The 27,271-nt window shown below is 42.1% G+C and overlaps 2 protein-coding genes across 6 annotated transcripts in view; one reads left to right on the plus strand and one right to left on the minus strand.

Annotated features, from left to right (window-relative positions):
• Positions 1-910: 910 nt before the first annotated feature.
• Positions 911-17,170, plus strand: PRKAR1A (protein kinase cAMP-dependent type I regulatory subunit alpha). 4 transcript variants are annotated; one of them, XM_019732850.2, is made up of 11 exons: positions 911-1,511; positions 4,320-4,502; positions 9,644-9,814; positions 10,594-10,685; positions 10,890-10,951; positions 11,972-12,018; positions 12,707-12,865; positions 14,118-14,178; positions 15,274-15,395; positions 16,354-16,435; positions 16,783-17,170. In XM_019732850.2, exons 2-11 carry the CDS (start codon positions 4,326-4,328, stop codon positions 16,953-16,955), a joined length of 1,146 nt encoding a protein of 381 aa, XP_019588409.1. In that variant the 5' UTR covers positions 911-1,511; positions 4,320-4,325; the 3' UTR covers positions 16,956-17,170. The 4 variants fall into 4 exon arrangements, with proteins under 4 accessions (XP_019588409.1, XP_019588412.1, XP_019588410.1 ...); XM_019732853.2 differs by having other exon boundaries at positions 924-1,203; XM_019732851.2 differs by having other exon boundaries at positions 934-1,103.
• A 5,851-nt stretch (positions 17,171-23,021) lies between these two features.
• FAM20A (FAM20A golgi associated secretory pathway pseudokinase) overlaps positions 23,022-27,271 on the minus strand; it is a 40,626-nt gene continuing 36,376 nt past the window's right edge. Inside the window, exons 8-11 of one of the 2 annotated variants that reach the window (XM_019732847.3) lie at positions 26,256-26,365; positions 25,453-25,534; positions 24,895-24,954; positions 23,022-23,657 (exon numbers count right to left, since the gene is read on the minus strand). In XM_019732847.3, coding sequence (XP_019588406.3) covers positions 23,393-23,657; positions 24,895-24,954; positions 25,453-25,534; positions 26,256-26,365 — 517 coding nt within the window. In that variant the 3' untranslated portion in view covers positions 23,022-23,392. Of the gene's footprint in view, positions 23,658-23,724; positions 23,777-24,894; positions 24,955-25,452; positions 25,535-26,255; positions 26,366-27,271 lie in introns of those variants that run through there. The other variant, XM_088802339.1, reaches the window with a different exon arrangement.

The following is a 27,271-nucleotide window of genomic DNA, read 5'->3' on the forward strand; positions in this document are numbered from 1 at the left end:
TCAAATTTTTCTAATAGCTATTATATATTTAAAAAAAATTTAAAAGGTGAAATTAATCTTATCAATATTTAACCTAATATATCCAAAATATTACCATTTCAACATGGAATCTATAAAAATTATTGAGATATTTTAATGTATTTTTTGCATTAAGTTTTAAATCTATTGTTTACACATACAACCCTGTTGTACCACGTGAGTACAACAGGTACCAGTCAGACACAACGAGACCTGTCGTCCAAGGGCCTTCTGTATTCATTTAGCGACATATATGTCTAAAATTGTCCCCTCCTCCCCCTTTCTTCCTCCACAGGAAGATACTCTGATGGAAAAAAATGGCTGAAGGAGTCAAGTCGCTCCCTCACCAATCATCCTCGATTAGTGCAGTTTTTGCGGGCAGTTGGGATTTCTTGTATGGTCACGGGGTGTTTGTGCTAATCTGCAAGATTTATGCTTCTCATCGTGTGGGGTCAGGCGTGATGATGGGGGGCATTTCAGGTTCCAGAAGGACTCAGGCCTCTTTTGGACCCTGACAAAGTCCTTTCCAGTGTCTTGTGCCCATGGGGACGGTGTGGCCTCCACGGACGGACGACAGCACCCCCGGAGAGGAGAGTAGCTCGAAAGGCCAAGCAGACACTTGGCAGGGCTCAGATTTCCTGGACCGGATGGCGGGCCCTAGCCCGGAGGTCCGCGCAACTCTGGCGGGGCACAGGATGCGCGGCCCGGCGTGCGCATCCCGGGCATCCGCCTGCGCTCGGCCCCCGGCGCAGCTGCCGCAGATCCGCCCGGGCCGCCGCCTCCCGGGTGCCTGGAAACGGCAGGAATCCCGGTCCGGGCCTCAAGTCCTCCCCCTGCAGGGGCCACGGGGCGGAGTCGCCCACCTGTCATCTGAGACGCCCCACGTGGGCCAGCTGGGGTGGGGGGCGGGGGTTGAAGGGGAGAGAAAAGGCAGAGGCGGCGAGGGAGGCTGACTGAGAGTGGGGAGGAGAGAAGAGGGGAGGAAAGGGGAGGAGGAAAGAAGGCAGCTCTCGAAAGCTGCGCACAGAGGGAGCGAAGAGTCGAAGGAAGAATAAAGTGGATCGAAGGCATCCAGAGAGGAACAGGTAAGAAGGGACAGGTAAACAGAAGGCAAGTGCTGAGCTAAAGAGAGCGAAGAAAGGAGAAGAGGCAGGAGCGAGGAAGGGCCTGCGGATAAGGACGGAGGTAAGATGAGAGTAGAGCTGAAGGAGAAAGATTCGAGAGTGAAGGGACTGGGGGTCCTTCAAGGAGGGGCCAGGGAGAACCTGGGGCCGCTGCGCCTTTAAGGTTGCTTAGGCAACGGCTCTGGCCAGAGCGAGGCACATTGACGTCAGCAGCCGAGCGCTGATTGGCTGCGGCCGGGTTGTTTCCGGTGGAGCCGCCGCGGAGCCGCTATCGCAGAGTGGAGCAGGGCTGGGAGGGAAGTGCTGAGGGAGCTCAGCAAGCCGCAGACTCGCACTCGCAGTCCCGCGCCCTTCGCCGCCCGTCCCCAGGTAAGTGGGGTCGACGAGGGGCCCCGGCGCGGCGAGCTTCGCCGCCTCGCCGCCCGTTTGGGGGAGCTGGACCGATCCAAGATGGCGTCACGGGGAGCGACCTGCAGGGGGACGGCCGCACCCCCTACCCCTCCCCGGCCCCAGCCGGCGCCTCTCCGCACGGCTCACGCCTGGGGCCGCGCCCCCGACCCCAATCCTGCACCTCCAAGGCCCCCAGGCCGCGGGGACGTCCGCGCCAGTGCGGGGTTCCCCGGCCGCCCCGCCCCCCACTCCCACGCGCTCCCCCCCACTTCGCGTTGCTCAGGCCCCCGGCCCTCGGCGGCCTTCACCGGCCTCCGCGGCCAACACGCCCCCGCCGCCTCCGTCCCCGCGCGCCGCGGCCTTCTCGCTCGCTCTCGTTTTCTGAAGGACAGCAGCTCGATTTTACCGGAATCGGCCGTGGTTGCTGTCGGCGTTTGTGGCTGGTCTTGAGACCCAGCGGTTCTTGTTTTCCTCTCTCCCGTCTCCTCGCCATCTCCAGCCATCGCGTTTCCTCCTTCCCGGGGCTCCCCCCACCCCCAAGGCTTTTAGCCTGACTCCTGTATTTCCTTTTGTCCGTTTTCACCGCCCTGCCTTTCCCGATTTTTTTCCCTGAGGCCTGCTCGCCACCACTGTGGCCTTCCGACTAGAGTGGGATGAGGGATCTGCCTCCCTTCTTCGTTTTGTGGCCGTCACTCGGGCGTAAGTGGAGGGCACTCTCCCGTCCTTCCTCTCGAAAATAGACGGTAACTATTAACCCCGCCAGCTCAGTGCACGTGTGATGTCCAGCGACTTAACTACCTGAGAGAGTCCCAAAGGATTGGTCTTTGCAGAGGAAAGAAAGCGAACACTTCCTCCCGATGACCCCAAGGAGGGGTTCCTGGCTGGGCTTCCTGGGTGCAGTCTGAATCAGCAAGAGTTTCTCAGTGTTTTTAAATATTTCCTGGCATGTAAGCCATTTGAAACAATTTTATCACAACTGAATTTCCAAAAGAAAGAATCTGTGATTTCTTAAGAGTGGAGACAATTCTTTGAAAAATTTAAAGTATTAAATAATTTGGAGGAGGAGCAGCTAAATTGTTGGGCTCTTAAGACTAAGTACAGAGTCAATCTAGGTATATTCGATTGAAAAATCTTAAGGCCATGAAATTCGGATATTCAGGGGTTCTGCACGGTGACTGCATTATCTTGGGGGCATCTACCAGTGTCATCTTTTTGGTCTTTTTTAATACATTACTTTGTTTCAAACAAAAAATAGTTTCGCATCTTAGGCCCCGTTCTCTCATTTCTACCAACCAGGGGCTGACCTTTGAATGATTTCTCTGGTCAGTTGAATATATGTATTGATATTCCTGAAATATATCCGCGTGTTTTGAAGCATGCAAGATATGATTTATCATTGTTCTTGGTAGTTTTCAGTATTATTTGAGATGTAGAAAGTTTTACTGAAGGAGATTCTTAGTTCTTATGATTGACATGGAAAAGTGGCTGGTATAAATCCATTCTCAAGCGAATGACTTTTTTTTTTAGTGTGTATTTCTGAAGTAGCAGCACGATTCTTTTTCTGTGTCCTCTAATGTATGTTGTCAGGTAGCTGCACACTTTCTCATGATCTGTTAATCCAGTCTTTATTGACCCTTATGAAAGTTGTCAAAACAACATGAGTAACAGTATAGCACTTTAACTCTTTATTCTGGCATTTCTTTTACATTTACAGTTTCATTTCTGTGGTTTGTGTGCATTATATTTGGAAAAGTCTGATCAGTATTACTTTCAGTTGCAGAGTGGAGGGGACCTCGTTTTTTTACTTTTAATCTTAATTGTTTAGTAATTAGGAGTTAGAAGGAAAACAGTTTATGATTATTGTTAAATTACTAAGGTTTTATTCCAGTGTAAGTTTAGCTGCACATTGTTATCTCTCTGTTTTACTTCACATCAAGGTAGTTCGAACCCTTTAAAATTCATTAAATGTAATTTGTTATTGAATCTTCATGTAAGCTTAAAACTTAACATATTTTAATACTTTCCTGTCCAGATGAAAAAAAATGTTTTGACATTTTCCTGTCCAAATCTTTTATAATTTACTTGGTAAGCTTTTTTTTCCTTCTATTAAGGATTTTCCCTCTTCCCAATGAGTAAAGGTTATAATTAAGGGCTGGAATCTGCTAAAAGAGTCTGGAATAAAAGGTTGCTTTTAAGATTCATCTGAGGTTCCTTTTGTGCTTTAAAAATTTTTAATTACGCTAGTAGTTGGCTAATCAGATCCCTTGCGCCACTGGTTTTGCTGGTGACATTAGGACATCCCCTGGGATAGGAGTTGCCTATAGGGAATGTCAGATGTTCTTCATTGTGCTTACTTGCTTTCACTTAGGGCCTACTCCTGTGCCTGTGTAATTCTCTGTCCTGTTTACCATTTACACACTTCCCACGTCATCATGGTTTCTTTTACAGAGGGAGAACAGAATGAAATTCCCTAAGGGCCTGACCCCTCGGCAGCCTCCCTCTGCAGGGATAGTAGCTCATACTTCCTCCCTGGAGCTGAGGTTGTTGGCCTCTTATTGTTGCTGCCTACAGAGTCTAGATCCTGCCGCAGCAACTGAATGAAACACTTCCTTGGAAGGATGCTAGTTCTGTACGTCTTAGTCCCTAGCCCCCACCTCCCTTTAAAAAACATCTACTTAAGAAAAAAAATCCTTGTGAATCAGTCCTAATGAATTTGTTAAGTCAAAGGCCAAATTGGCATTTGCTCTTTATAAATAGTTTACATAAGCATATGTTTTTTCCTTGTAGAGAACCATGGCGTCTGGCAGCACTGCCGCCAGCGAGGAGGAGCGCAGCCTCCGGGAATGTGAGCTGTACGTGCAGAAGCACAACATTCAGGCCCTGCTGAAAGATTCTATTGTGCAGTTGTGCACCGCCCGGCCCGAGAGACCCATGGCATTCCTCAGGGAATACTTTGAGAGGCTGGAGAAGGTAAAAATAAGTGTGGGGAGATGACGAGATGACCCTGACAACTGTTCCGTGTAATGCTGTAGAATGTCACTAATTTGTAGCTTTTGGAAGAAAAGGAATTCTGACCAAATAAGTCTAAAATAGAGTTTGAAAAAAGGAATACAGATAAGACATTTGTAGTGATTTTTAACTTTGTAATCACAGTTTATCAGAAAATAAACCTGTGTGCAAAGTTTACTTGACCAACAAAAGGTTTCCAAACTTGTAACTGTTTTGATTGATACATAAAACTAGCTAAAATAAACTGATTACAATTGATCAGATACAATTGAGCAGTAGTAGTAACAGCATTTGTGTGAAATGGGAAATTCTGTAGTACTTGAAAGCAGTTAATGCTTTTCTCTTCTTCAGCAAAGCACCTAAACTTGACACTTACCCCAGCCTTTTGAAACCAAGGTAGTGAAACATTTTAGTCTAGCTTGTGACTGATGTATCAGAAACTCTGAATGAGTGAAGTCTATTTTATTGTAGAAAATATCTCAGATGAATTGACTATAGAGCAGAGATCAAGGTTGATGGTTGTTAAAATTGTATTTACAATTTTGGTCAGGATTTGTTTCTTTTTGAAGAAAGTTAATCCAGTTTTTATTCTTTGTTTTTCCAGTTTTTATTCTTTTGTTCATCCTCATTGTGTGTATGTCAGTGTGACATATGGTATACGTTTTTCTAAGCAAAATGATAATTTTGCATCAAGGACAATGCTTTAATTCTATTCCCTCAACAAATGATGAATGAGAAAGTCTGGATCGCTAAATGTTTTGAGTAGTTTGATTTGTTTCTGTAAATCACTGAAATGAATTCACAGGTTTTCTTATGCATATTGAAGTTTTGACGTGGTTCATAATGATTATGAACCAATTAAGCATTCCTTAGGTATATGATCATTATCTAATTGCATAGTGGGAATATTTGTAATATATCCCATTGGTTTGGACAGTTTCTTAATCAGCATAGCTTATTAGTAAAATAATCTGTTTATACTAAGATTTTAAAATATTTGGGTAGCTCAGTGATCAGGCATCTTAACAATAACAACGACCAGCTCTGTAAATATAACCATGCTGTCTCGGAATTGTAGTAGGAAGTCTGGTTTTCTCTTTTTTAAGCAATTTCCAAATAGTGAAATACGTTAGAGCCAGGCTGCTAGGGACGTTTTTGTTTTGAGATAAAGTATGTTCCTGGAGATCTAGTTCTGAAATGGGTCATTGTAAGGTGATCTCTCTTCTTTGGATGTCAATAGAAACCATTAAATGAAGGGATGAAGTTGGTGAGACATTAAGCATGTGTCTTTTTTTAAATTTTTTATTTTATTGGGGAATATGTGTTTCTCCAGGGCCCATCAGCTCCAAGTCGTCCTTCAATCTAGTTGTGGAGGGCGCAGCTCAGCTCCAATTCCAGTTGCTGTTTTCAATCTTTAGTTGCAAGGGGTGCAGCCCACCATCCCATGTGGGAATTGAACCCACAACCTTGTTGTTGAGGGCTCGTGCTCTAACCAGCTGAGCCATCCGGCCACCCCTCCAGAAGCTCAGCAGCAGCTCATTGTCTTCAATTTAGTTGTGGAGGGCGCAGCTCACTGTCTCACATGGGAATCGAACTGGCAACCCTGTTGTTCAGTGCTCATGCTCTAAACAACTGAGCCATCCAGCTGCCTCTAAGCATGTGTCTTTTTATAGGGAGTGTTGAGTGTGTGGTGCTAGTTTCAAAGCCTGTGCTTGCCATTGCATTGTTTAAGCACTCCCCAAGGGGGAAAGCAAGAAATCATTAGTTTCTTTGCAGATGGAATTGTTAGATTTAATACGTGTTGGCTTCTTTTAATAAAAGTCACAGCTTTTCGTATAGTACAAGGGTCTTTGTTCACTTGCATGCATTCCTTTAGCCAGGGTTGAATATAGATATGGGAACTTTTAAGTAGCTAAATTTTCAGCTTTTAGACAGGTATTTAGTCTGTGCATTAGGGTAGGTTTATATGTTTGAAAATACAGTCACATTCTTGTCTTTTCCTTCCTTGTGTTGACCAGGGGTCATATTTCTGGCATCCTCAGCTACTCAGTGCGTCAGAAACGCTCACAGTTGGTCTATTGAAGTCTTTTACTTCAGGCCATCATCTGGAATTTGAGTCCTCTTTTATGTGTATGTTTATTAGAACCTTGCCTGTCTGCTAGATGAGAGGACTTTTAATAGCTACAACCACTGAGTGTCGCCTTCGTGCCAGGTACTGTGTGGAGCACTTTACATACATGCATGGTCATTATTTCAGACATGTGAGGTCGTGATTGTCACCGTTTTACAGAGGTAGCGGATACAGCTAAGAAATGAAGTAACTTGGCTGTCTGTGGTCACGCAGTGTAATAGTTAGCTTTTGTTGCGGCAGCACACAGCCCTTGAACTTCAGTGGCTTACTACAAAAGACCTTCCTTAGTTCCTAGTCGTATGCAGCTCTTCTGGGCTCAGCCCATCTTGTTTTCTTAACTGCACAGTGTCGTGTTCTGGGCTTAGTAGAAGGAGCAGCCACTATAGAGAGCATGCTGTTGTCGAGGCAGAGAGGGGACAAGCTCCAGAGGGCAGCGCCAAACCATACAAACCACATGTGTTGTGTACCTCCACTCACATTCCACGGCCAAGCCCCACGTCAGTCGGTGGGAAGTGTACTTCACCCACAGGGAAGGAAGGAATGGGAAGGGCTGGGAGGGAACAGATAATTGTGAAAGCATATTTAGTGGTGGGGACCAAATTGGAACTTAAAACATTAGAACATTCAAATACATGATAGTGATGGAAGGAGATAGGATTTGGGTGGTGAACACATAATGCAATAAATGTACTGATGAGGTGTATAGAATTGTACACTTGAAACCCATGTAATTTGATTAACCAAAGTCACCCCAGTTAAAAAAAAACCACATTAGAACATAATGTTATTCACCAGTAGGTAGCTTGGGGAGGTTTATTTTTTTGGGGGGAATGGGGGGGTGATTGTTTTAATATATGAAAGAAGTGAAGAGGGACGAGACTGACAGAATGATAAGACTAAGAAAAAGGATATAAAAATATATCATAATACATGTTAGAAATCAATCAGTGGCTCTGAGTCATTAAGATGAAGTGATATCTGATTGCTGTTCAAGAATCCATGAAACATTCTTAAAATCAAAATGCTTTTGGTACTCCAAAATTATCTTAAAAATTCAGTTAGCATACAGTTCCAAATGAGATGTTATTTGTGAAATTTTTAATGACTTTTTTGTGAAACTCCATTTTGGGGATAGAATTTGTGTTTTCTGAGAATTTTGTGTTTTAAGAGAATTTATACTCTTAAACTTGAAACTTTGGAGGAGACTTGAGTTTTATAGTTCTGTGTTAACAGGGAATTGGGAAAACCTTACTGGTTATTGCGATTACCAGAATGAAAATGAGTTTTCTAAAAAATTTGTTACATATTCACATACTGTCAAAATTTTGCAGGTACAAATGAGTGTAACAATAAAATGTCTCCGTCCCACTCGGTTGTGTTCCTTGAATGCATCCAGCGTTCCATAGGTAGTATATGGGTATTTATAGACAAATTCATATATAAAATAGCTTTCCAGTCTTTTCCAACATGTGTTTGACATTCCATTGTATGGGTGTAGTATAATTAATTAAATACTCCATTGATGACCAATTTGGTTGTTTCCAGTGTTCTATTAAAACCTATGATACAATGACTAACTTTGTATATATATCTTATATGCATATCTTAGAATAAATTTCTAGACGTGGAATTACTGGATTATTTGGTTAAGAAGTAAATGCATCTGTAATCAAATATACAAATATTCTAAAGCTATTTTTATTACATGTTTTTCCCATTGAAAATTATAAAATCCAGAGAAATGAGAAAAAGCAAACCCCTCCCTCCAAAATAAAATAAAATGAAATTCAAGCATGATTCTACTAATAGAAATTAACACTATTACTACCATGACGGTAATTGTTCTGGACCTTTTTTGCTGCATGTATGTAGTTCTTTTATTTGTCTTGATGCCAAAAGCAGTGTTGAGTACCATGCGAGAGAGAAAAAAGAAGGCATCTCCTTAGTTTCATTTTTATCAAAAAATTTTCTGAAATAAATGCTAATAAGTTAATTTTGAATTTCAAAGATGGTTTAGAAAAATAATGGAGAATGAGTCAAGAAAGTAGTGGATAACACATTCTTGTTTTTATATTATTATTTTATGTCAGGCGTAGTAACTCGTTCTTTACTGCAGACCTGAGAAGAATTTCTTTTTAAAGGCCCTAGATTTGAAAAATAAGAATGTTAAATAGTTCATCTCAGTTTTTATATAAATTGGTTTAACAAGAAGTTTTTAAAAGAAGGTAAACTTTTTTTTTGGCTCAACATCAAGTGTAAATGCTGATAATAAAGAATGCTTCTAGCTCTGCTGGGAGAAGTATTGTTAAGTATTTAGTATCTGATCTTACTAAAATTCTTGGTTTACCAACACATTGTTTCATTGTTTGTTTCTGAGACTCCAGCTAGAAATGAATTCCATGGGCACAGGATCCTCTTACTGGTTTTTATATTTTCCTTGCCTAACGTAGACTTGACACGCAGGTCAAGAGAATGCTTATTGAATTAATGAAATAACCCAGTAATGTAGACGTCCTTGGATCACTGCTGTGCTTAGATAACATTCCTTTTGGGGGCAGGGGGTTTCATGTTATCTGCAGCAGCACAAAAACCCTCATTCCTCAAGATTTTGTTTAGCCATTCATTGCTCTTGTGTGTATTACAAATCATTGTTACCAACGTATTACTATAATGAGTATCTAATTTTTTACTTGCATGTTACATGTCCTTGTAATAATTAAAGGCTTTTTTGTTCATTAATAAGTATAGCATCTCTTATCATTTGAGAAACAGTATAGTCCTTTCAGAGTATTTCTTGTCAAGCTCTAGTCCATTTTTTCCCAATTAAAATTGGCCTTTCCCCTTAACTTTCACATTGGTAATAGAGGAAGAGATTTGAAGTGATTGAGGTGGATGGACTCTCATTGGAATATGAGAATACCAACTTTACATTCGGAATGATCTCATTTTATAAACTTATAATTATTTTCAGGAAGAGGCAAAACAGATTCAGAATCTGCAGAAAGTAAGCACTCGTGGAGATTCGAGGGAGGATGAAATCTCTCCTCCTCCACCCAACCCCGTGGTGAAAGGCCGGAGGCGACGCGGAGCCATCAGCGCTGAAGTCTACACGGAGGAAGACGCCGCATCCTATGTTAGAAAGGTAATTTTGATGTGTACACACAGGGCCCATGCTCTCGGGACCCACTGGAAGGCCTAGGTTCTTTTGATGAATGCACGCACGGTTCTGAGTAGTAAAACACAAACAGGATGGATCATACTCCATCCTGTATGGGTCTTGGGTACTGGGGAACAGTACTAACAGTGATTATAAAGCAGTGACTGATTGTATTTAGGGACTTTCTTTTCCACGTCATTGTTTTGCTGTAGAAGCAGGCAGTACTCCTTTTTCTCTTGAATCATGGTGTCAATTTTTTGACATCCTGTAATTCATGTTGTGGCTTATTTAACCTTTTATCTTAGAAGCTTCATTCATCCTAATCGCCTCTTCCTTAGAACCTGCCTGTTAGTTCGAGTTATGCTGTTAACCTGAAGGGGGAAGAGAATTGTCCTGGCTGGTAAAACTAATTAGTATATGATTACAGTTTAAAAAATGACTAATTACCATAAAATGTTTACTTTTCCCTTAGAATAATGACCTTGGTCAAGGTGTTTTTGGTTTGTTTTTTCCGTTGTTATCTGGGAACAAATACCAGCTTTTAAATACCAGTCTGGCTGTAGGAAAGGGGATTAATTAGTCAATATTTGTTTTGTACTTTCTGGATCAAAGGTAGTACAAGTGTGTTATGTTGAAAATATTTAACTCAAAGCAGTCTTGTTTAAATACCATAATGTAGCTTGACATTTAAATGAAATGCAGGTTACAAGCATGAAATGTTTTTGGTTTATGGAATCGTCATTTGACCTTCTATTCTTTTCTAGGTTATACCAAAAGATTATAAGACAATGGCTGCTTTAGCCAAGGCCATTGAAAAGAATGTGCTGTTTTCACATCTTGATGATAATGAGAGAAGGTAGGTACAGGTTCTTTGTTACACTGTTTCCCAGTTTGGCTGTGGTCCCAAACTAGTCTCATCAGTGTTGCACGTTTCAAGGCTTAACTGTTCACTTGATGGCAATATGGGCTGAATATCTGGGAGCTTTAATTTTAAGGTTAATGTTTGAAATCCACAGAAGAGGCACATGAAATTTAACATGAGGCCTTTTATCCCTTGCAGTGATATTTTTGATGCCATGTTTCCAGTTTCCTTTATTGCTGGAGAAACTGTTATTCAGCAAGGTAAGAGCTGCTGCCTTCATGACCTGTGGTATTATTCTAGGAGACATAATGAAACTAGGATTTTTCAAAATTGAAGTTTGTTTTCCTTTTTCAGTCTACCCTTTTCTTTCTTTTATACCACTTCTTTTATGCTTCTTTTGTACTACTGGATTTTATACTATTTGTTTTTTAAATTAACACTGAGCTAAAATGCACACTTTCCCTAAGGGACTAGTATTTCCCTAGTATCTGATACAATTTTGTTGATAGTAACTGTTAAAGGAAATTCCTACATTTTTATATTGAATGTTGTGTGGAATTTCAGAACTGTATATATCTCATATACCCTTTATATTGATTGTTACCTACTCATACAATAAAGTAGGAAATAAGCAAAACACTTGCATTCTTCATCATGTAGCTCATCCATTTGTGAGGTTTTATGCCTTCTAATGATTCTTACCTTTTTGCCCACCTATACCGAGTTTCTCCTGAAAGTAAGACTGGGTCTTATATTCAGTTTTCCAAAAGATGCATTGGGGCTTATGTTCAGGGAATGTCATCCTGAAAAATCACGCTAGGGCTTATTTTCCAGTTACGTTTTATTTTCAGGGAAACATGGTACTAACATGGATCTAATCTTTTTGGTATCCCCTGCGTTTTTTTCCTTTCTTCTTAATCTTATATTTTCATGGGTCTTGATAATCCATATATTTATTTTCTTATTTGTGACAATGTGAGATTTTGTTAGTTATTATTTGGGTTTTTGTTGTTATAAATCATAGGCATTTAATATTTTTGTACACATATATAGCCCTTTTTAGTTATTTTTCAGAGATACTCTATGAGATGACTGAAAATTTGATCAATTTTATGACTTGAAATGTCTTGCTGGACTTTTTTCCCTGAAAGATTGTGTAAATTTATAACACACTTTTATAGCACCACTATAAAATATGTGTTATTTTACATTAACTTGATAGTTTCTATTTGTATTTCTTTAATATGTAAAATGCTTTTAATTTTCTTACTCTCCTTTAGGTGACGAAGGGGATAACTTCTATGTGATTGATCAAGGAGAGATGGATGTAAGTTTTAACAGGAGCAAAAATATGTTGACAATTTTAAGTCCATGTATTGATATTTACTGCTTCTAAGAGTTTCTGAAGGGCTAGTACAGCCCTTGTATGTCAAATTCTATCAGTACGCTGTGAAAAATATTTTAATGACAAAGTTTTTAAAGGTAATTTCTTTAGCTTGACATGCAGTTCAGAACTTTTGCATGCATGCTGTTGAGTAAGATGGATGTAAGGGGGAGTCTGGAGCCAGTCGTCAGCTCTGAGACTTGGTACAAGTTTCTTGATTCTATAGGTTTGGTTAACAGATGAAATGGGGATAATAACAGTGTTGCTCCCCGGATTACTGGACTGGTCAGTGCCTCATGCAAGTAAACTGCTTATTAGCGCGGGAGTGTTCAGCCCAGCACTTTTACATGTATGGTTGTCATCCGTGCTTAGCTCACCATCTTGCTGTGATCGTCCCCACACAGTACCTTTGTCTTACCAGGTAATTAAACCAGGGAAATCACAGACACTCTGAACTTACTGAACTCATTGTCAGAAGTCAACTATTTTGCTCTGCTGTGTACTGAAAACATAATATATTCTATTTTAAAACAAAGTTCAGGTTTCTGACTCCTGAAGGAGGTTTGCAGGGTTTTAATACTGAGGTGTTTGTGTATGTAGACAAAACAGTTCTTTGTCATTTGCACTTTAGGTCTATGTCAACAATGAATGGGCGACCAGTGTTGGGGAAGGAGGGAGTTTTGGAGAACTTGCTTTGATTTATGGAACACCTAGAGCGGCCACTGTCAAAGCCAAGACAAATGTGAAGTTGTGGGGCATTGACCGAGACAGCTATAGAAGAATCCTCATGGTAAGACACCAAGGTTTCGGGGGTGTGATGTAGAAGTCCCGCTAAGATTATAACTAATGTTTACAGTGAATAATTGAATGATAACACCAAATGAAAATGAAAATGAATGCTTTGCATTGAGCCCAATTTAGCATCCTTTATTGTACCATTTGAAACAGTGATCTTTTAGAACAAAAGTTGGGCTAGAAGTAACATGGGAAACAAATGTGTATATGGAATGGTCAGCTCATGTTTGGAACTCTCCATTTGCCGATAGATGCATCTTCACTGACTGAATCTTTCCGCATCACAGATAGTCTGTAGATGCTGCTGCTAAGCGCATGAAATGATGTAAGGCCATTCGTAAGTTACCAGCTTCCCTAACAGGAAGTGGGTTATCAGTAATGCAAATGTCACGTCCCCTCTCTCCAAACGAATAAATAAAATAATTAAACCACTGGAACTCTCTGCTGATACAGTCAGACTTTTTGAGAACTTGGTGACAAATTTTAGAGCAGCTTTGGGTGTTTAAGTCCCAGCTAATGACATTTGTCATCTTGAATGGTTTTCTAAATTTGTACACTGCTTGTTTGGCTATTTGACAATATGCAGTTGGATGCACTTTGAAAATTTTCTGTATTTGGGGGATGAATGGAGATACGTACACATATATACATACTTATAAGTATATAAGTACATAAATTGCCAAGGCAATTTACTGTGTAAGGAATGTTTATTATAGAGGTGTGTTTCTCCCTTTTCCTCCCAGATATATTTAACAAACTTTGCAGATAAGACAACTTGGTTAAGTTTGGGGATGTGGCACTTTTTTGGGGGTGGGGGTGTGGGCTATAAGTGGTAACAGTTTTATTTCCTTACTTCCCATGGAAGATTGGGGCTGTGAGGAAGGAGCCTGGGCTGGAAATATATTTAGCTATAGTGACATACATGTATATTACTTGGTGGTTTTTTTGGAGAACTTAATCATTTGCTTTTTTGGCCTTTCACTAATTGGTAGTACTCGGAACTATCTTTGGCCATACATCTGACGTTCCTTTTAGGAGCAAGTGATTAAGAGCTTTTCATTGAGCTAAACAGAGGGCCTTTCCCTCTTCAACATGAAGAAAAATACTCGTGTATTAAGAAGCAGCAGCAGCAGCAGCAGCAAACTGTGACTTCTCTTTTTTTAATTTACTTGAAACTTTATTATTCCACAGCATTATATGATAGTTACATATTTTCACATGACGTTTGTTACTTTTTTTATTTATAGGGAAGCACTCTGAGAAAGCGGAAGATGTATGAGGAGTTTCTTAGTAAAGTTTCCATTTTAGGTGAGTTTTGGAAGATTGCATGGAGAATTATTAAGTTGAAGTGTTAGCGATATTTAAGCAGAACCTGTTGTATTTCTAGTTATCAGTTCTGTTTTTGCTAATAGTAATGCAAACACATGGAGTACAGAGTTGAAGTTGGACTAAGAAGTAATTTTGAAGTGTGTTTAATTTGCTACTATGTCACTAACCTCTTAATTAGAAATGATTGGACCAGGGAAAAGCCTTCTGGAATTACATGCTCCTCATTTCTCCTGGAGAGACAAAAAGGCTAAAAGTGTTCCCCTTAGGACAGTGGACTTCCACAGGTATTCATTCCTCCTGGGGCTTCTGTCTCTGTTGCTCCATCAGTGAGTTTATTGGCTGAGGAAAGTGAGTATTTCCAAGAATGCATTTCCTCTGTAGAAAGACTAGGTGTCATTTATTGGCTTTCTCTGAAAAACTGCTAGAAGTTTTGTTGAGATTTTGGAGGTAAATGTATTTTTACAACCTGTTCTTCATTGAGATGAGAGATGGTGATTTTTATAAGGTAAAATGCCTTCTGCCATTGTTTTGTTACAGTGAATTGATTCCCTACCCCCCCTTTTTTGTCCTTCCTTTGAAATGGTTACATTTTCTTAGTGTCTTGGGTGCTAGTTTGGCCTTTGGGAACTAAAGTTATTTTCTAATTCTTGTTGGTTTCATAAATTAATTCAACTGAGGATTTAAATAGATAATTTCTGTGAACCTCTGGAATAATATGGGTGATGACACTATTACTTTTGGCTCCTGTAATTACAGGTTCGATTTGCATTGATGTCAGTCTTTAGGAATACTTAATGATTACATTTTTAAATCTCTTTACCATTGGGTGCAGTTAGTATAAATTAACTTGGTCACTGGGGATGCTGAAGTAAAGATCTAAGGGTTATCTGTAAGTAATAGGGGGATCTTGCTGAGACTAGAGGTAATTGAAGACAGGTGCCATGTTTAATCTGAGACACGACTAGAGTATTGAATAGGCATGGCTATTTGGTTGAGTCTCTTTCTACTTTTTGCTTGGAAATTTTTAGCAATACCAAATAATGCAGAGGAATTCTTTTGATTCTTGCTTTTCAGAGTCTCTGGACAAGTGGGAACGTCTGACGGTAGCTGATGCCTTGGAACCGGTCCAGTTTGAAGATGGGCAGAAGATTGTGGTGCAAGGAGAGCCAGGGGACGAGTTCTTCATTATTTTAGAGGTAAGGAACTCTGCACTTGATACGTTAAGAAGTTGTACGCTCTATGAGAGAAAAAAGGGGTTACCTCTGATTCACACCTTAGATTTAAAAAATGTCTGACAGTTTTATTTAAAAATTGCGTTTCACTTTGAAATGCTGTTGTTTGGTTTCCCTTCAGATCACCACATTTTAAATGAGTTGGAATCAGAATTGTGGAAGGGTTGGGTTTTCATAAAGTAATAGCCAGATTCTGACCCACTCAAAATTAATCCTCATGCAAACTAAGCAAACCATTTAGCATAGCAAACTGATAATTCTGCACCATCTTTCTTAAAATCATGTTTGGGCTATTTGGCACCCAAGGATCAAAGGCCAGTATTCAAATTCTAAAAGTTACTATGTTTCATATTTTCACAATCCATGGAAATATATAGCAGATGCTTTTGACGGCCCAGTTAGATCCAAAACAATTTTCTATGAATGTGGCTCAGTAGATGGTAATGTGTTTTATTTAACCTGAGGTTGAGGGACTGTCTGTAAAGAGCCCAATGGGAAGTATTTTAGGCTTTGTGAGCCTGAGGTTTCTGTTGTGAAGACTCACCTTTGTTGTCATAGTGCAAAAGCAGCTGTAGACACTATGTAAATGAATTGGGCTTGGTGTTCCTGCAAAATTTACGTTTAAAAACAGGTGTCAGGTATCAGGCTTGGGATCTGTGCTCCCAGCTGCAGTCACTAACCTGAGTCTGAACTCTTCAAGTACCTTTGCCTGATGAGATGGCCCCTCGCAGGGGCTGCTGGGTAAATAGGAATCAAAGCTCATGCAGTGACTCTTAAGTCAGCTTTTAGATGAACACAGAATTTGAAATAACCACAGAATCCTTTTTTGTTTTTGGCAAAGCCGTTAAAATTGCTTAGGATATTTAAAATGACACCCTGGATTTCAAAGTATTTGTTTTGCTTTTTGGTGATTTTATTATAGGGCTCAGCTGCTGTGCTGCAACGTAGGTCAGAAAACGAAGAGTTTGTTGAAGTGGGAAGATTGGGGCCTTCTGATTATTTTGGTACGTAGATTTCCTCACAGTACATACATAGTTTCTTTAAGTCACCTTTCAGTGTGATACCATCTTTCATAATTTGTCTTTTCTTCTCCTGAATGTAATTTTTTAATTGTGGTCTTTTTTGCCTCTCAGAGAAGTGGTATGAGATTTTGACCTTAACTCGGGTACTAATTAAGTTATCGATTGTCTCATACCCATCAGTTTTGTTAAAGTGCAGACGTGGTGTGGCCTGTACTCAGTCATTGGGAGAAACACATACTTGTTTTCTCACTTTCTCAGAAGTGCGCCTCGAAGGAAATGTTCCCCATAGAAGTTAGCCGCCTCTTATCCTTCTTGTTTTCCCCCTCCAGGTGAAATAGCACTGCTGATGAATCGTCCTCGTGCTGCCACGGTGGTGGCTCGTGGCCCTTTGAAGTGCGTTAAGCTGGACCGACCTAGATTTGAACGTGTCCTTGGCCCATGCTCAGATATCCTCAAACGAAACATCCAGCAGTACAACAGTTTTGTGTCACTGTCCGTCTGAAATCTGCCTCCTGTGCCTCCCTTTTCCTCTCCCCGCAGCCCATGCTTCACTCTCGCAGATGCTTTGTTTCCCCTATTTGCAGCGCCACGTGGCCACTGGCATCGCAGCTTCTTGTCTGTTTATATTAAAAGTTGCTTTTATTGCACCGTTTTTAATTTGGAGCATTAACTGAATGCTCACACACAGTGAAATAAATAGAAGGAGTTTTACGGAGACTTTGCTGTTATGCTTCTCTTTGTGCAGTTAGTACTCAGCGTGGGCAGTCCTGCCACGCCTTCTGGGGCGGGCAGACCCCTGCACCAGATGAATTACCAGAGTAACGATGTAACAGTGCAAGATTTTTTTTTAAGTGATGTAATTTTCTAGTTATAAGCATATTTTAGACTGGCCATATATGCTGTGTTTCTTTATAGAATAAATGATTTCTCATTAAGCTCTAAGAATTAGGAAAAATGGATATAAAAGAGTCTTAGAAAGATATCTGCCTGTATTTAAACTAGATTAAGGGTGGGAAAATGCCCATTTTTGCTAATTATCAGATAGATATGATCTGTTCCATTTTTTTTGTTTTTTGTTTCTTTTTAACCAGAATTTTTGTTTGTCAGGCTAATTTGCCTGGTATCGTTTGATGTTTTTTTTCTCTAGTTCTGAAATATGTTTAGGTGTGGCTAGCCACACCTGCCTTTTGAGTTTGAAACTAAATCATAGGCTGCATATATTGGGTTATGATTTAACTACATCTGCCTCAGCTCACAGATCCTGATTAGACCTTTATCCAGCTCAGCTCGTGCCAAATGATCATCAGATGCTGAATTGAGAATAAGAATTTGAGGTCTCCATTCGCGGTTCTTAGAGCTTTTGGTTGATATACATCTTTCAGTTGACTCCAGGATAATCTTCTGTGCTCATTAAATGCTGATTCCAGAAGATTGGATTTGATGAGAATAGATAGAATAGATGGAACAAATGTCCTATGGAGGTGATGTTACAAAAGGGATAAATAAAGGCCAGGTGGACAGGGTGCAGTGTTGGGAACTTTGCCCCACTCACTTCACTGGGGCAAGAGATTTGGGGAGATGTTTTTTACTTTGGTTTGACCTTTTCCCTCCTTTTTACATCTGCTAGAATTTATGGGGGGGTTGGGGTGGGGTCGGATGTGTCTGTGTTGTTTCAAATTGGTCTAAAAGGCCATCCTGCTGAACAGTTCTGCTTTCCTATTTAGCATTTATTTCTCTGACAAACTTTTTTTTTTTTTTTTAAGAAAACTTGTGTTTTGAGTCTTAACTGTATTTCAGTATTTTCCAGCCTTATCAACTTTATGTTACATTTTTCCATGTGCACCAATGGTACCTAACGGTTCATTTTTATTGTTGTTTTTTAAAACAAAGTTTCACAGTTCCACAACTTAGGCACTTTTGTTTTCATTGTGATTTATATATAATGTAGGGTTATGTTTGGGAGTGATTGCAAGCATTTTTCCATCTGTATGCAACTGACTCTGATTATTAATCTCCTCTTCTACCCTTTCCCAGGTAATTTAAATTGATCATGGTAGATTTTTTTTTTTCATAGATTTGAACAATTTTTAGGTTGTTACTAAGTTTGGAGTATAAATCTGGGAAAGACGTTTTACATTCTAGTGTGGGATAGAAAGCTACCCTATTACAAATTTTTTATTTTCCCAAATAATCTATATTAAATGAGGGTTTTCTGATCTATACTTTGTGTTTAGCTACCTTTTTATATTTAAAAAATTAAAAATAAAAATTGTTATTAGCGTAAAGCTTGATTTGATCTTTGTTTAAATGCCAAAACTGTACTTCAGTGAATTATCTAGAATGCCATAAATTTGCACAGTTTCATACATGTATAATCATGTTCATGTATATTTAGATACATGTAATGCTTTTGAAATGAGTTTTGCTCTTAAATAATTTGGCTTGCTGTTTACTCCCCTTTGTAGTTTTTAATCTAAGAAATTTTGAGTCTAAATTTAAAAATGATCACATCTAAAGCTTTATCTTTGTGCAATCTGAATATATGTGAGAAATCATGATTGGCTTAATTTGTCTTAGTTAATATTCAGGGCTTTAGAAGTTGTGATTTCTGGGTGTGGTAAGTGATTCTCTGCGGTCTACTGCTCTAGAAAGTAGAGATGGCCAAAGGACCATTTTGTTTGTATTATGTCCTGGTTACTAGTCTGATTATACCGTGTGTGCTAATATACTCTATTCTTTTTGTTATAGATTGTCTTAATAGTAGGTCAAGTAATAAAAAAGATGAAATAATTTAAATTCTTAAATGAATCAGTTTTTCTTCCCTTTCTCTTTTTCTTCTCCCCCTCCCCCAGAATCTCCTAATCTGGTGGGCAAGAATGAAAATCAAGCCAGTTATGGGATTGGTGTTTTGAAAAGAGTCATGTGTTTGTTTTCAATGGTTTCCAAGTCAGTTTGTCAAAGAATGCATCTTGCTTAAAAGGATAATGGAGATACAGCAGATCTGTTTACCAAGTTATAGAAGGAAAAGATTAAATCAGAAGCTGAAGATTTCCTTTTTATTGAAGACAGATTGGTTGTCTGGCCTTGGAACTTTCCCAGACTTAATGGGGAAACATTTCTGAATCAGTAAACTTTTTGGTTTAAATTTGATATATTTACTTAGATATTTAGGTGTGCCTATATATTTTGCTTGTATAAAATGTTATTTCTGATATTATTCCTCAGATTTCAGAGAAGTGAGATGATTAAGTTATACTCATTAATATATTGGTATTAATTTCTTGACATCCAGTGAAGTTGGAGGTACGTTATATTCTAGAACATCCTTTAATTTGTATTGCTTTGTAACACATGCACCGTGTTAATGATTTAGTAATCCATTCCCTCAACTCACTGGAGTGGGAACCATTAGAGTTACAACAGAATATAACAAGAAAATTTTCCTAGGTGGATTGTACTGGTTACAGTTTAATCCTCCCTCTAATACATTGGCTCATATAGAATTGTTTTTTAATGACTTACAAGTAAATATTGACGGTTCAAAATTGAAGTAGCATGATGTCAGTTTTCTTAATCCTGTGTTTTCTCCAAGTACAAATTAATAACTGAACCCTTTTTTATTTTCATGAGGCCCTGGCAGTGTATTTCTTTCTAGATTGGTAAAACAACCTTGCGAAGCATTTAATACGTTTCCCCAAGATAGCTATCACAATAGGAGATAGGGGAATTGAAAAGGGGAATCTTGAATCTCTCTTCTTACCCTAGGTGACTTTCATATAGAAATCAGTATTTGTGTACATACAAAAAGCTAGAACTTGTCTATTGACCTAAGTTCAGAGCTATGACTTCATCCTGATTCCACTTGTATTCTGCTGTGAGTCAACCAAAACCACTAACGAGAGTAGTATTTTCATTTTGTGTAAGTTCTGCCAATGTACCTTGAGTAGCTTTGTGATATTAAAAGTCACCACTAGATGGAGAGCTTTTTTCTCATCTTTGTTGATCTGAAAATGAATTACAGTTGAGTCTCATTGTTCACGGATACTGTATTTGCGAATTTGCCCCCTTGCTAAAATTTATTTGTAACCCCAAAGTCAGTCCTCGCAGGCCTTTCACAGTCATTCCCGGACAGGAGAGGAATGGTGATGGATTTGGGTCTCGGGAGCTGCGTGTGCCAGCTCAGGTCAGACAAGGCGGCGCTCTGCCTTTTGTCTCAGCTCACACTGTAATCAGATGTCCTTTTCACCATCTATTTAGGGCCACTGTTTCAGAGTTGTGTGTGCTCTGTTGATGGTTTCGCTATTTGAAACGGCCCCCAAGTGTCGTGCTGAAGTGCTGGCCAGCGTTCTAAGGGCAAGAAGGCTGTGACGCGCCTTTTGGAGAAAATATGTGTATTAAACAAGCTTCTTTCAGGCAAGACTTACGGTGCTGTTGGCCACGAGTTCTGTGTCAATGAATCAGCAGTATATATTAAACAAGGTGCCTTCAACACATCTTAACACACATAAGACAAGATTATATATTGGTTGGTTGACAGAATGTAAGCAGCGGCTCCCAGGCACCTAAACCCTGTATTTCCTCGAGGAGCAAATGGTTCGGTATCCACTAATTGAGTGTGGTGATTTGATAGACCGTAAAACTACCATGGAAAAGAGAATCAACTATTTTTTATAGTCTTCAAACTCCTGACTTTCGGGAAGGCTCTGATGAATTCCTTCGAACCCCTGTCTCCACCAGGTCACGTGCGCTAGAATTCCTTTCCAGTTTTTAGTTTGCTGTCAGTAGTAACATGAACATTTTTTACATAGAGACAGGAAAGTCTTTATGTCAAGGGAAGTTGAACAATGGTTCAAAATGAACTTGCTAATTTTTAGAGTCTTGCTTTCTGCTGTTTTCGACAATAGTCTTAATTTTGTTAGTGAAAAAAATAATGGAATGCTTAAGGTAAGTGAATAATTAGGTATCTAGGTACTGTACGTATTATGGTCAGACTCAATTCTATTTCTCTTAGTTTGTAAAGTACACCAAAACTTGGATGATAGGCCATTGGAAAGCCAGTCTGTTGTCATCGAAAAGGCTCAGTCTGAGATGGAGCTGTCGCTTACCTTTCTGATGCTCTGTGATTTGGAAGTCCCAGACACTGTGCTAGTCTGTGAATGTCTTGGGCTGACTATTTTCCTCTCTTCTGTGTGTGATTACCCGGTCCCCCCTGCAAAGGGAAATACTGGCTGGAAGTAGCAGAAACAGTTCACGAAGGGGAAGCCTGAGCTGCAGTAGTGTCACCTCAGGACTGGGTGTCTCTGCGATTAAGGTTCCTCTCTTAAAGGGTCGCTTTTGTTTTTTTAAGCAAACAAAGATAACTTCAAATGTACTGTTGGGTGTCAGTGTTACAGCGGAAAGAACACTTTGGAATACGTTTAAGTCATTAAGTTGGGTGTTTTTCGTTCATCAGCATTCTCTTCTGTGTACATCGGAGTAGGGGATTCTGTCTGTCTGGGAGCGTTGGAAACCTGTGTGTTGGTTCTCACATGTGGTGAGAGCTCCGTGAAAGGTAGTGATGTCATGGAGACATAGGGTTCACGGGCAGTGTACCAGTGATGTGGGGTGCCAGGGTGGGTCAGAAACACCCGTTTGTCTTGTCAGGGCTGCCTTCAGACAGACACACTGCGGAAGTCGGGTGACAGATACAGTTCTTGACCTTGTACCCTCTAGTGACAGCTTCTTTCTACCCCCTCACACTTTGAGCCTCTGGCCTGTATGAGAAAAGTTGATCTAATAAAATCAGGAATTTTTACTTGTCGACTGATTACTCTATAGAATGAATCCTTTCCTGTCATTTGTGTTTTCAGTCATGAGTTGTGGAATAAGAAACAAAGCCGCCTATTGAGTTTCCAGTGTCAGCAAGTCAGTAGGGAAAAGGTTGGGGAGACAGCGAGTCCCCGATACATCCATTAGTGAGGGAAAGTAAACTTGATGTGGTTCTTTTTGAGCAAGCAGCTGGGGGGAAGGGGCATCTAGAGTGCCGGACTTCCAGGTGGCCCCCTGCTCCTCTTGGGGGCAGGTGGGGGACAGCTCCTGGACCTACGGGAAAGGACTGTGGTTGGCGAGCTGTGCGAGGCCCTGGCTTTTCCCCTCCCTTAGTCCAGGCCCGTTCCTGCGAGGCCCATTCCTGTCCTGTCCCACCTTCAAGACCACCCTTGTTTCCCTTCATTAAAACTCCTTGTACCTGGATGCTAATTTTGACATATTTCATGTTATTTCAGTTGGTATTTAGATACTCTTCAGATTGGAACACCCCTTTTCTGGATATTCTGAGCAAATCCCTAAGTTATTTTTACCTCCTTTAATAACGTCTCTTAGAAAGTAACTTTAGGGGACTGGTCTGTAGTGATTATTGTCTTCAGATTGGGCCTCAGTGCCTGGAATATGAGTAGAAAGTGTGAAGTCTGCTTTGCCCAACTTGGAGAATTACCAGTTTTAGACTTTCTTGTCTGTTTGTGATAACGTCAGATGTTTTATCTGGATTGGGAATTATCCTTGTAGATACAATAAGGACCTGGAGGTCAGGTAGGTGTCCACCTGATGTCCTTTTATTTGTAACAGTTAATATTCTCGGGAACAAGGCTTCCAAACCTTTCAAGCCTGACCGGTATCCCAATTTCCCACAGGGCTCAGGAGATGGTCTGTGCCCTTGGTGAAGCAGTACTTTCTGGGCAAGAGGGAGCCATGGCAGCTCACTGGAGAAGCAGTGCACCAAGGAAGAAAGTTCGTGGATCCCACTTTGGCTCTTTCAGTGTTATCCCAATGCCCTCCCTGATTCCTGAGCTCACAAGCCAGGACCTCCAGCAGTGACAGGCACGTCCGGAAGCATTGGTCCCCACTCAAGTGTCCACACTGCCGGCTCCAGGTGTAATTTCTGAAGTTGGCCTCGTCCTGCCCCTAACTTGTCCAGTTAGCCTGGCCAGAGTCGGGGGCTGACTGTCCTGCTGGGCCATTGGCTACAACACTCTGCTCCCCGTGGGCCTCTATGCACCCCTCTACTGTCCTTAGGATGATTTGGAGTCTCCGATCCAGGGCAAGGAGGTGGGGCTCTGTGAGGATGGGGGTGAGCTGGTCCTCGAGCAGTGACTCCCTCATCATGTCGCTGAGTCTGTAGTCAGCGTGGGCCAGCAGCTGCAGGTGCAAAAGTGTTTTCTTTTTTATCCTGGAAGGACAAAGTCATAGGAACCCAGTAAGTAAATGTAAAGAAAATAACTTGCCTGAACTCCTTTCCCCACGAGAAGCTGTTATAGCTGTTGTTCTGGGAGCCTCTTTCCCCAGTGTCTTCCCAGCACATTTGAATGAAAACCAGGTAAAAAAGGAATGATTAAAAGATGACCCAATATTCTGCAGTCCTTCCCCGGTTGCCTTTGGGTCAAAGGCCTCCCGAGCCATCGATAGTGTTGATAATTGTAATGTCATAAAGTGATGCTGGACCATATGCATCTTACGTGGCCGAGGGAATCAAAACGGAAGTAATGACTTTTCAAGGAGAGTTAAAGCTACAAGAGAAGTTTCTCGTAGGTGAAACGATGAAGTTCGCCATCTGAAAAGCCCTAGGTACTGCTAGTCTCCAAGTGTGTCAGATTCCCAAATCAGAGGGATGAAATTGGGGTGGGACCCATCTTGACTTTGAAGATTTTGATTATTTTGGTGCAGAAATTGGACTTGGACTCAGATGTAAGCAGTTTCATTTTCTGACTTTTGTCAGACAACTGCTGCCTATCCTACCCAGGAGGAGAGGAAAGGGAGGCAACGAGGGAAGCTCGTCGATTACCCAACCAAGAGGTGGGTAAAGAAAATTCAGGCTCTGTTCTGAGTGTTCCAGCTGAAAACGCATGCGATGGTTTGGTTAGGTGCGACACGTACTCCTAACCAGCTCTGGATATTGTCTCTGGGCAGCTGGGCAATTTCACAAGCTTGGCTGAGACCAGGGAGGTACGGAAGTAGATTTGAAATTCTAGAGAAATGGTAGCCAGGCAAAGGTCTCAGTACTTCTTTCAATCTGACATGGGTTTATGGAACTTTAAACAGGATTTGATGTACTCATAGATGGTGAGCACGTAGTAATATTTATAAGCTTATATGAGCGCTGGGCGAAGCAGAGGTCTGATGAGGCACTTCAAAGACAGGCTCTGCCAAAGGGGGTGGTTATTATCCGAGCGGGCTAAAGATTAAAGTTGGTGATTGAAAGGTTTAAAAAAAAGTAGATCCTAATTCATCCCATGCTGAAAGATGAAAGAATCTGAGAAGTCGTTGGGGGAAAATTCTGTGGTTGGTACTTCTGTCATTCTGTCCACCCATATCTTAAGACCAATGAAAACTGATTCAGTCTGTCAGAGCTTGGTTGCAAGCAGGATGACGTGTCACAGTTGTGACCTGCCCTTGAACTGCAAGCTTACCTGCAGCACTGGGAGAGTGGAGAGAGGATGGACATTTCGTCATGGGAGTGTCGTCCAAACCTAGGAGGAGAAGCATGCTTTCACCGGTGGCAAGCAGCGTTGCCTCCTCAGTGTTTTCTTTCTCTCTCCTGTACCTCAGCCCTTTTTTGAAAGACAGCTTGGGGTGAAATACCAGGGATCATGGCAGCTGCTTCTCCAGCCCCTCCACCAGCTCACAAAAAGCCTCTGTCCAAAGATGTTAAAACCAAGCAATCATTCATCCATTCATTTGTTCAACTGCAGGGGGTGAACAACACAGGATGAGCCATGTGTGCCCTGCCCCCAGGAGTGAACCCTCCAGTGAAACAGTTGTGGAAAACTCCCGTGTATTTTACTGGTGCTTTTGTGGTAGAGGAGAATCAAGGGGTGCTTAGCGAAGATCAACAGAGAAAAGGAACGACACAAGTAGGGTGAGGAGACTGGGAACGTGACAACAGAGCCCTCATTCTCGGGCTCTGCTTTCCCCTGAGCAGCTGTACAGGGGGTCCAGCTGGGCTAGGGCTGTGTTGGCACACTTACCCTCTGGCGTTATCCAGGTGAATCAGGAACCCATCATCCCCAAATTTGGTGAACATCTCATAATGGTGACGGTCCATATTTCCTGGAAAGGAGGGGGAGGCATTGGAGCTGGGGCCCAAGGCCAGAGGGCAGGTGCTCCCGACCTCGGTGTTCTCTCCAGGGGATAGAGGCCTGTTAGCAGTTCAGACACATGTCTGAACCCCGGGCCACAAGTCATCTCCCAGGGTTATTAGGGAAGCTGCCGAGGGAGAAGGAAGCTAGACAAGCAAAGTCTACTGTGGACTGTGTTCAAATCTAAGCTTTCACCACCCGTGCTCCTCAACTGAGGCCCCTTACGGTGAGGAGACGCAGCCTAACTGCCCAGAGGGCCTGCGAGTGAGCTGGGGCGGGTGCTAGGACTTAGATCTGAGCATGTGTGTGTTGGCCATCTTCATAACTATCGCCCGAGGCTTCCTGGGTCCCCGAGGGACTTGACGGTGGAGGAACAGCCCCTTCTGGAGGCCTTCCCACTGCTCCCCATTTCCTCGCTGCTTTCCACTTATTCGGTCAAGGGAACCGATCGCTTCCAAACGGAGGCCCGCTCAGGCCTGGCGCAGGGTCGTACGCCTGCCTGCTGAGTGATGTCGTCCCGGGAGTGGGGGAGCGTGTTAACTTCTGTCCTCTGGGCCTCCCGCCACCGCTGCTGTGGGCAGGGCAGGGTTATTCAGTCCTCATGGTCCAGCCTGCAACTGGGGCCCAACGTTACGGGGGTGGCAGCCGGCAGCAGAGCCCCTCCCGCCAGGAGCCCTGAGCGTGGGGCTTACCAATGAGGAAGTCGAAGACGGCCATGTCGATGATGTTGAGCAGCCGGTTGCTGCTGTTGTACGGGTACACCTGCCTCACCGTGTCACAGTAACGTGGATTGACCTCCCACCTGAGGGGGGGAAGACGTCCTGGGGCCGGAAAAGCCAACATGGCAAGGTGTTGGGGGCCCCCTCACACCTCCCCCGCCCCCCAAATACTGCCCTGGGCTGCTGGCCGCTCCTCGGCACACAGGAGGACCTGGGGAGGCCGGAGGTTGCACAGGGTGAGAAGGTTCTGGGTCCTTCCACACCTTTCCTGAGCATCTGCTCTGCTGGGTGCTGTCCTGATAGCTGGGATACCACCTGCCCGAGGAGGTGACCGGGCAACGGGAAAGGCTGGCTAGTGTCCCTCACCTGCTTCTCTGCAGCGCCTCTCACCGAGTCTCTCGGGCCCTGCTGTTCTCCTGAGCCATTCATAGTCCCTGACAAGCCATTCTGTTACTTCTCACTCACACATACTCCTCGCCTAGAATGCCCTCGTGTCCCTTTTTATCTGGTGGGTTCTTAGCCTTCATAAGTCCCTTAGGATCTGTCACATCCTGCAGAAATTCTGCCCGGGTTTATTTCTCTTCCCACCACGATTGGGGTGGCTGGATTGTGAACCTGTTTATTCAGTCAACTAACATGAACTGAGTACCTACTAAGCACCAGGGAGCATGCTAAGCCCTGGGGATACAACAGTGGGGCCCTTGGCATCACTGGGTTACTCAGGGGAACCAGGTGTCCCTCCTACGGGCTGCTCGTGGGCTTCTCTGTATCAGCAGGTGTTGCACTGTGTTTTCATAATCGGGCTATTTCTCTGACCACGCAGCTAGACCCTGGAGCTTCTTGAGGGGGGAGCCTGTGTCTCATTTCTGTATCCCTCAGTACCTAGTGTTGGGTCCACAGTAGGCTCTTCATAACTGAATAAATGAACTAAAGGGAGAGAACAGGCACAGGCCAGCTGGTCCCAGGATCAATGTGAGATGAGGCAAAGG

The sequence above is a fragment of the Rhinolophus sinicus genome, chromosome 12, assembly GCF_057876585.1.
Source record: "Rhinolophus sinicus isolate RSI-liver-muscle chromosome 12, RSI-T2T, whole genome shotgun sequence".
Taxonomy (NCBI): Eukaryota; Metazoa; Chordata; class Mammalia; order Chiroptera; family Rhinolophidae; genus Rhinolophus; species Rhinolophus sinicus.